Below are 10000 nucleotides of genomic sequence, written 5' to 3'. Positions count from 1 at the left end.
TGGTGGACGTAGAATCTTGCATTTAAAGTCATGTAATCCTTTTAGTTTTCAGCTTTGTCCCTTTTTTTTCTTTTTTTTAAATTCATTTCTGATTGTATTTTCAATAATGATGATAACAGCATCAATATTAATCAAAGGGGAAATCAGGTACGGTCTCCTTGGTGGCTGAGCACTTTTGGCACCGTCAGTTTGTAAAGACGATTCACAAACAACTACAGTGGACAATACTTGGTCCCGGTGGTATTGGGTTAATTATTTAACTGTAGTGAATCGGGTTTATGAATGAAATACATCTGCTATAAGGCTGTGTTTGCACTGGCAGTAAGCAAGTGTGGACAGGGGGTGGGAGCTGTTTCGCTTCTGTATCCTCATTGAATATCCTTCTTTTTTTTTATGAGTAAACTGAGCAGGCATTGTGTTCAGTAATTGTTATTTATCGTTATTGAGTAAGTGCTTGAACCCCAAAACTCAAGTGAGAAAAGTTATCAGTTAACTCGCTCCTGATTGACCCAAGCTATCTTGCTGCCAGTGTGGGTGCAGGCTAAGAAGTGGCCAAAATTTGATACTCATATCCTCCTGTAGCTATTTTAGAATTAATTTTAATTTGCCAATTTGCATGTTAATATATTGATTAAGATTGTTAAATTTTTCAGTTGTTTTGTAGCAGTGTTCAAATTTTTTTCTTCTGTATATTAATCCCATATTGCCGGGAAAATATAGTGTTTACTGTAGTCTTGTTTTGTGTAACGTCCTTGCACATAGATGGTTTGGCAAATGTTCGGCCACCAAGGAGTCAATTAGTAGTTCTTGTGATTTCATGTGATTTCACCTTTCCTTGCATTTTTTTTTTTTTTTTATGCCATCAATATTAATGCTGTTCCTATTATCATAGACAGTATAATTCCTATGATGTTAGTGACATTACTAATAGTAATATAAGATAAAAAAAAAAATGTATATGAAAAGGAAAAGGGGTAAATAGGTGATATATGTAGTACTAGTAACAGGCTCAGTATTGACTTAGTACTTGTGGAGCCATCCGTGTGTAAAGACAATTAAGAAATGAAACTCACATTGGGGATGACTTGTATGAACATGCCATCCTGGTTGCATGGAGTTAAGTAGTTGAATGTTTTTCTTCCTAATTTTTTTTTTCCTGCATTGTACGCAAGTTCTTTGTTCTGCCTTTAAAAAGTATTTGGCAGAAGTCATTTTGAGAAAAGAAGTCAGATGATAAAGAGTGATTCTTTTCAATTTGGAAACCTGGAATGTGCATTAAATAATTATCTAAAATGATTTGAATTTGCAGTCAAGCTTCACTTTTTTCATGATGTCTGTGACTATTTATGAGATGAATTGGCACGGCATTTATCAGGCAGGAACTGATGATGTGTAGCTCAGTAAACATAATGTTAAATAAGTGTGTTAGAGTTTGATAAATTATCTTTTAAAGAAAACTGTTAAACAAAAATTAAGGTTTGATACAATATTCTGTCATGACTCAATCAGGGTAGATAATGAAAATATCTTTTTTACGTGAATTAATTTCATAGTCAGTTTGTTCAGTAATTAAAGAAAAAAGGGGGAAAATATATTAAAATGATTCTGGATATTATGCTGTAGAATCTTAATGTAATAGTTGTAAATTCTTATGCAATGTCATTGGTCAAAGGACATAGCAATATCTTCGAATTCTTAGGCACAGGAAAAAAAAATGGCTGTATTAGTAACACGTAAATGCCTGTATAGTGTTTTATTTTTTCACCTTATTGGCTAGTGGTTCCATTCATGATTTTTACTCGTAAGTTTAATTCCTGTGTTTTGACATAGACAGTTCAAAGTATTGCATTATGATTTATGTGCTGCAGTGTTTGAAGCATTAAGAATCATGAATATTCATATTTTGTTTTATCAATAATTCAGTAACATTAATGATATTTATTATTATTATTATTATTATTATTATTATTATTATTATTATTATTATTATTATTATTATTATGGTATATTATGTGATTGCATCCATTTTCAAAATGAGAAAATATTGAAAAAAAGAGAAGGATGTAGAGGAAGTGACGTGAAGAAATTATTGCAGAGAATATGGAAATGATAGTGAGAAAGAATAGTGTTGTGCGGAAAATCTTTATGCTTTGTGGTCAAAGGAAGGCATTAGTTTTATCAAAAAACTGAAAAAAAAAGTTATCCATAATTATCGGCTTAGGAATAAAAAGGAGGGCAGGGTATTGTGAGGTGTTGATTGCATAAAAAAATATAAGGGTTCATTTTGCATTTTAAGAAATAGATTTTTCAGGAGATTCATATAGGGTCATGTGCTCCCTCTCTGAAAACTTGAGAGTTTTTATTATAACTTATTAATTTATGTACTTTTAATATTATATTGAAATTAATGAATAGGTAGTTATATTTGTATGCTCGGGTTTAATAGTTATAATCTGAAGCCATGTGGAAGCAATAAATGGGGTAGGTTTGCTTATTTCAAAACCTTTCCGTTCAAAATTTGGGTAACTTTGAATAGATCTTGCCGTATTGTGTCGTATTCCCTAAATTGAAAAAGTAAATCGAGAAAAGTAGCAGTGCCATGCTATTGTTGTAACAAGGAGAACTTTATTCGTAGGTCTCCCAACAGACAAAACCATAGTGAGATTGAAAAGCGCCGCCGTGACAAGATGAACACGTACATCATGGAACTGAGCAGCATTATCCCCGTGTGCACCTCTAGAAAGCTTGACAAGCTCACAGTGCTGCGCATGGCCGTTCAACACATGAAGATGCTACGGGGTTCTCTCAACTCTTACACTGAGGGACACTACAAGCCCGCTTTCCTCTCCGACGACGAGCTCAAGAATCTGATACTGCAGGTAGATATGATTGTTTATTTACTCTGTGGTTATGATAGGTGTTGGATGCGTGTTTGTGTATGTGTTTGTGTGTGTGTTTGTGTGTGTGTTTGTGTGTGTTTGTGTGTGTGTGCGTGTGTGTGTGTGCGTGTGTGTGTGTGCGTGTATGTGTGCGTGTATGTGTGTGCGTGTGTGTGTGTGTGTGTGTGTGTGTGTGTGTGTGTGTGTGTGTGTGTGTGTGTGTGTGTGTGTTTGTTTGTGTGTGTGTGTGTGTGTGTGTGTATGTGTGTATGTGTGTTTTTATCCTGTTAGGTTTTTTATTATAACTTTTTTTTAAGGGTTGTGCTAGATTGTGTGTTCCATTATGCTATTTAGAAAAAGTTGTTTGACTCTTTCTTTATTACTTTAGCTTGTGTGTGTGTGTGTGAATGTGGTGAGGGGGGGTGCATCTGTTAGCACCATATATGCTGTTGTATGTGTATGCATGTATTTATGACCTCCCTATTAAGTGGTGACTTAAGGCTCTATATCCTATGTATATGATATGTTACGGGGGTCACTATGGACTTTGGTAGTGAAAAAGCTTTCTCAGTTTATTGATTTATTTATTTTTCAATTATTGCCTTTTTTGTTTACAAAATAGATATCCATAATAAAAAAGTTGTCTTTGTGGGTGCTAATGAAGAAGTAATCCCGTTTTGTTGAAGTAATGATACTGCTTCTTGGGAACTGTGGCATATTTAAACAGTTGTAGATACATTATAAGATATTTTAAAGTTTGTAATTTTTTTTTAGCTAATAGTGGGTTTCATGACTTAACCCAGTAATAACAAGTAAAGTTTTTGGTATCCCAGTAACCAAGATGTAGACTATGATGTGATAAAGTGTAACCTGCTGTTTATGAATATTCACCATGATGTGCTATTGTGTTGCCAGTGGGTTTAAGATGTGCATTGACCAATACAGATAGGGAAGACAGCTGCAGGGAGATCTGTAAGAATATTGGATAATTAGTTAGCTCTTTGCATTGTGCTTCATTAAGCCAAACCCTTGTTTTATTGTCCTCTTATAGAGTTCCTGTCCGATTGTATTTGCTTTTTGAATGCATAGGTTTGTAGTTGGATGGTTGACCTGTCAAACCCTAAACATTATACCGTACTTTCAGTCACAGCATAAGGTCCTTATTGCTGTCTAAGTCAATGGTTTGCAATCAGTAGTCTGGGAACCTCAAAGCATATGCAGAGATAGAAAGAGGCATATATGATCCACATGAAACTGGAAGAATAAGTGTCATGTTAGTTAATAAGATTGCCATGTTGAGTGGAGAAGACCAAACAAAAAAACATGGAAAAGTTATTTTAGGCAAAATTTTCAAGTTTAGGAAGTGTGAAAGAAAGAGCATTGGATACAATATTAGCTAAGATGCCAATGCCTTAAAACTGTAAAAATTGTTAGGCTCCCAACTTTTAACATCATCCAGAAGCACTGTTCCAATTTAAACTATGGACATGTTTTGTGTGAAGAAATTGATAGCAGTTTGGATATTGTACATGAACCAACTCGGTCTCTTACTGTGGCTTTTAGGTGAATGAAGCATAGGGTGAGTGTGGGCGGAATGGTGTGGGAGTGCTGTGGATGTGATGTGGGTGAGCTTGTAAGTGCGTCTGTTCAGTTGTATGATTTACTTGGTTTTATTATTCATAGGTTATGTCATGGAAAAAGGAGTTACATTTTGTAGCAGCTGTGTAGGATGTCTATTGTCTTCTAAAATGTATATATTTTCGCATACTATCACGTTATTTTTTTTTTATTAAGATGAAATAGAGTAGGTTGATAAAAAATGGGTAATATTTTTTGCTGTTGAGGTGTCTAGTAATCTACATATCTAGAGGAACAAATTTTTTTTTTTTAGAATTTTTCTCTTTTTGTATTTTTTTTATAAATCCTCTTGACAACTTTCAGTAGTGTAGGGTCTGTATGTACATTTATTTGGATTCAGATATTTTTCCTTTTTTTTTTTTTTTTTTTTCGAACATCTAATTCTAGAAAATATTTGAGTAGTCTTGGTGGGAAAGTTAACAGCAACATGTGTTGCATTGATGATTAATATGTTTGCTTTGTTAAAAAAATATTAAAGTATTTAAAGAGTTTTATTTATTTCACCCACTGCCGCCAAAAAATGAATAAAAAAATGGGGGAAATGCTGTGCTCATTTTCTATATTTTTGTGAAATGTCTCTGCTTATAGATGGCTCTGCTAGTGCTTAACCATAAAGAAGTCAATTAGTAGAACTTATGACGTTGGGTGATTTGAATTGGCGGGAAAAACATATTTTTTACTAGTGCTATGAATATCGATGGTGTTATTTTTATTATAGACATTATAATTACTATAATGTTATAAACATCAGTAACAGCAAAATATGATAACGTAAGATATTTTCGTAAATCAAAGAAAAGGGTAAACCGGCGAGACAGGCAGTACTCGTAACTGGCTCATTGGTGGATTAGTACAAGTGTAGCCATCTATGTGTAAAAACAATCAAACAAATACTCACAGTGGGCATAGCACGTAGGTGCACGTCATACCCGTCGGCATTGGGTTAAGCTGTGTTTTATAGTGGGAAAGAGTATTTCATTCTTGTTAATTGATTTAGAACAATAGCTATTGCTAATGTCAAATTAAATGATAATGATCATAGATGAAGCAGTATAAAAAGAAAAGGTCATACACATTACAGTTATGTCAGTGTGGGATATTTTAGGATTATGTAGACATTTGTTTTTCCAATTTTTATCCCTTTCACAGTATTCATTCCCCTGGTTTTGGCATAGTTATTTCTGTGCTTTTCTATAACTGAAATTAATACAGAAGAATTTTGAGTGTGTATATATTATATTTTATGTTTCAGAAGTAATAACATTATTATTTATTTTGTCTTATTAGCTTTTTACTAATAAAAACATTCTGAGTTTGAAAACCTTGCTTATGCATTGATTAGTTACTTGAATCAGTTTTGTTAGAGACATTGTTAAATTTGTATAAAATAACAAGGAAAATGTGCAAGTGTATAACAAATATGGTGGTTTTGCAGGCAGCTGACGGTTTCCTATTTGTTGTGGGGTGTGATAGAGGGCGGATATTGTACGTGTCGGAATCCGTCTATCAGACACTACACTATACGCAGGTAAGTGTTTTTTTAGGTCTCTTTTCCTTGTGAATGATTGGATACAGAGAAACGAGGTATATATTTTTTTTTTGCAATAGGTAACTTTTAAGGTTCCCAGTGAATAATTTATATTTGTTACAGAGTGAGCTGTTAGGGACGAGCTGGTTTGATATACTGCATCCAAAAGACTTAACGAAAGTGAAAGAACAACTTTCATGCTCAGATATCAGTCGTCGCGAGAGGCTTGTCGATGCGAAAAGTGAGTGAAAATTTGACTTTGTGAACGGTGGATTAGAAAATAGGTTTTTCTTGTGTTAGATTTTGCTAGTAATATGTATGTATTGACTTTTAGATAAGAATTATAACAGATAGATAGATAACTGATAAAAATCTTGCATATATGTGAAGGTTAATGAAATGAAAGATAAAAAGTATCATAAATTATTTCTTATGTACTGCAAGTCTACGATTTGTCGAGCATTTTTTCTTAATCTTAGTGATTAGGCTGAAAACTGGTTTCTCTTTACCTAAAGGCATTATGATTTTCTAGTTGTAAGTCCAACTTTCTAATATATTCATTATTCATTATATTAATTTACATTTTTCTTGTAGCTCTCCTTCCTGTAAAGACCGATGTACCTCAGGGATTGACCAGACTATGTCCAGGATCAAGACGTGCGTTTTTCTGCCGCATGAGGTGTAAATCCGCACCGGTCATGAAAGAGGAGGCCGACTCCTCCACCGGCTGCCAAAAGAAGAAATCCAAGTCGCAAAACTCAGGTACGGCTCAGAGCTATTTTGTGGCACTGTTACATGACTGGCGAATATATTATGTTATTGGTTCTGTTTTTTTTCACCTCCCCCTTAAATAGCAAAAGTGCATTTGTAGATTTTTGTACAAGTATTATGATGATTTTGTTGCTTGTATTTTATCCCCTCTTTGCAGCTACTATATTCCTCTTTGCAGAAGTTTCGTATTTTTTTTTTCTCTCTTTTTTTTTTTTTTTCCTCTCTAAAATTGATATTCAAAGCTGACTGTGACTTATACTTCATTGGACAGCGATTCCTAGCCTTCAATTTTTTGTAGAATTTAACTTACCCGTCGAGGCAGTTGGACATATATTCCTTTATTGGTACTGTTAATATCTGTGATGAAAGGAACATTGACACAAAATTGTATGCATTGTACTTCTTATGATAATTAAATATAACACTTATCAATTATTGATAATTTATGTTAGGTTAAAGATACTTAGGTTTTGTGTGGCATATATGGTTTGATTAGCATTCTGACATTTTAAATTTAGCCCCTTGAATGTGGATTTCGTTCATTGGCTACAGTAGACCAAGTTGCAGATCACACGCAAAATGATATGGCATACCCTGCATATTGGTTTGTTTTTCTCCAATTGTGGTGTCATGATTTGTTTTAGTGTCACAAGTAGATACTGGTACCTAAGTTGAAGGGAACATTACATTTTTTCAAGTAATTAATTACAAGTGTCAGCTCTGAATGACCAAGTGGCCAATGTTATACTTGAAATACTGAAAGAGTGGGGCACAAATGGGGAAACTGACAATGTGTGCCAATAATCGTGCAATGTTCATCACTAGCCAGTTTTGAATTCTGCAATTGTGGGTTTAAGCATCAATGATTTTCTTTCTTTCTAAATTGTATAGATCTTTAATACTGACAGAATCTTTCATTTATATTATTGTTTAACCTCTATGATCTGTAAACTCTTAGTTTGCCTGTCCTCCTTACTGTAAAAAAAGGATAGATTTTTCAAGTTTCACTAAAGGAAGTTTTAATATTTATGTCATTGTCACATTTTAAATACAAAAAGTGTCAGTGAGGACAGAGTTGAAAAGGTTATCACAGCCATCTTTCTATTATGAATGAAAATGCTTATATGTTGGCAATATGTTTGTTTGCAAGAAAATAAGAGTGAAGACCATCTTTCTTGTTGTTGTTGAGGATGTTATAGTAATTTCTCTCTGTACAAGAATGAGTCAAAAATTGTTTTTCTTTTTTAGATATTTTTTCCTCTACATTTTATTAATTTCTTTCCAGACAAGAAATATAGTGTGATTCACTTCACGGGCTACCTGAAATCCTGGGCTCCCACCAAAGACCCCTTGGAAGAGGACTCGGAAAGTGATTCTGACTCGTGCAATCTCTCCTGCCTGGTATGAGTCTTGTGTGGTCGTTCTGTCCTTCTTTTGTTGGTTATTGTTCTAATTTGTTTCTTTCTTGATTTTTTCTTTCTTATTCTTTTTCCATTTTGTGTGAATATTTACATAATATAAGTAACTGTGTTGATGTGTGATTCAAATTCAATAATGATAATATAAAAAAAATAGAAAATTTAATTAGAAGATAATAATGGTACCCAAAAATATGAAAGGAAATTGACTTCCTGAATATTTTACTTATAACAAATAATGTCTACATCATAATCAGAAGACATAAAAAGGAGAAATGAAAAAGGAGAAGATAAAAGACAAAGACAAAAAATTCTGACCTAATTCATGAACTCTCTGTAGGTTGCAGTTGGCCGCGTTCACCCCCCTCTGTTGGCCTCTAGTACTCGCGAGACATCAAGGCTCGGTCGTGCTGCACCAACAGAACCAATTGAATTCATCTCCAAACACACCAATGATGGGAAATTTGTCTTCATTGATCAGAAGTATGGCATACTCTAAAAATGAGTGTGTTTAGTGTGATATATTCATGTAATAAAGATAGGGATTGATTATGTGCTTTATTTTGTATGCTTTCCTGTTGTAGTCTTAGAATTTATCTTCCATAGGATTTAATTTGTAAATTCATGTTTTGCTTTTATCATCTTTGGCACTTACGCCTTTCATTTTTCCAGGGCATCATTACTCTTAGGGTGGCTGCCACAGGAACTCCTCGGGTCAAGCATGTATGAATACTTCCATCAGGATGACATTCCGTTCCTGGCAGAAACTCACCGGGCAACATTGCAGAGTACGGAGAGTTGCAGTACCCAGGTATGTTAAAGATGCGTTTTTATGTTGGGTTTTATGGCTAATGTATTGATTTTGAATTTACACACCTCATGATCTTAACAGTAAATGTAGAATATAATTAAGAACAGTCAGTTCATCTGCTCTGCATATTTTCCTATTTCTTCAGTCATGGGACTATGAAGTTAAAAGCTAAGATGAAAGTGTGTGTCAATTATTACATAAATGTACTGATTGTGGTTTATAAAGTATATTTTTATTTAGGAATGGCTTTTGATAAAGAAACTATTGATAACAGAATGAGTGGATATTGAAATGAAGAGAAAAGATAAACATTGTTTAGGGTAGATATTGAAGTGAAGAGAATATATGAATTTATTAACAAGACCTATGGAGTTCTTCCATTTTCTCATTCTTGTCATTTAGACATTTACTAAGTGGGTTTATAAAGTGAATTTGATGAATAGTTAAGAATATGTTGTTAAATCTAGTTGAAATGGATAAACAGACACAGCTCTGATGATCATTTTCCTCCACAGGTATACAGGTTCCGCACCAAGGAGGGGTCCTTTGTGAGATTACAGAGCTCTTGGAGGACCTTCAAGAACCCATGGACCAAAGAGATCGAGTACATCATATCAAAAAATAGTGTTGTAACGTAAGTGACTGCCTTTTTGTGCTCATTGACAAACAAGGTCTGTGAATGAGTAGATTTACTTTGGCATATTTTATGACAGTTTACAGGTAAATTTCTGGAAAGTGTTGGTAAACTTTCAGGTTTGATGAAGATACATGGAATTTTTATTCAACAGATCGGAAGCTGGGCTTGTGGAGAGCACCATGGCGAATGAATCAGTGTCACAGTCGTATAATAGTTTTAATGAGTTCCTGAGCTCTCCAGGTAAGTTTTTCATGTATTATAAGAAATTAGATTAGCAAATAATACACAAACCTCCATTTATTGGCTTAAAACTCTTAC

The 10000-nt window shown here is 33.9% G+C and overlaps 1 protein-coding gene across 4 annotated transcripts in view; it reads left to right on the top strand.

Moving 5' to 3' along the window:
* Positions 1-10000, top strand: part of LOC125040654 (protein cycle-like) — an 18208-nt gene that overhangs the window by 5078 nt on the left and 3130 nt on the right. For 3 of the 4 annotated variants that reach the window (XM_047635322.1, XM_047635323.1, XM_047635320.1), the window contains exons 4-12: positions 2636-2879; positions 5953-6045; positions 6169-6286; positions 6640-6807; positions 8102-8217; positions 8575-8717; positions 8907-9045; positions 9561-9679; positions 9834-9922. In XM_047635322.1, the coding sequence (XP_047491278.1) occupies positions 2636-2879; positions 5953-6045; positions 6169-6286; positions 6640-6807; positions 8102-8217; positions 8575-8717; positions 8907-9045; positions 9561-9679; positions 9834-9922 (1229 nt within the window). The remainder of the gene's footprint in view (positions 1-2635; positions 2880-5952; positions 6046-6168; positions 6287-6639; positions 6808-8101; positions 8218-8574; positions 8718-8906; positions 9046-9560; positions 9680-9833; positions 9923-10000) is intronic. The other variant, XM_047635321.1, reaches the window with a different exon arrangement.

This window comes from Penaeus chinensis, chromosome 29 (assembly GCF_019202785.1).
Source record: "Penaeus chinensis breed Huanghai No. 1 chromosome 29, ASM1920278v2, whole genome shotgun sequence".
Taxonomy (NCBI): domain Eukaryota; kingdom Metazoa; phylum Arthropoda; class Malacostraca; order Decapoda; family Penaeidae; genus Penaeus; species Penaeus chinensis.
Note: the sequence above shows the minus strand (reverse complement) of the source record. Positions and strands in the feature narration are given on the sequence as shown.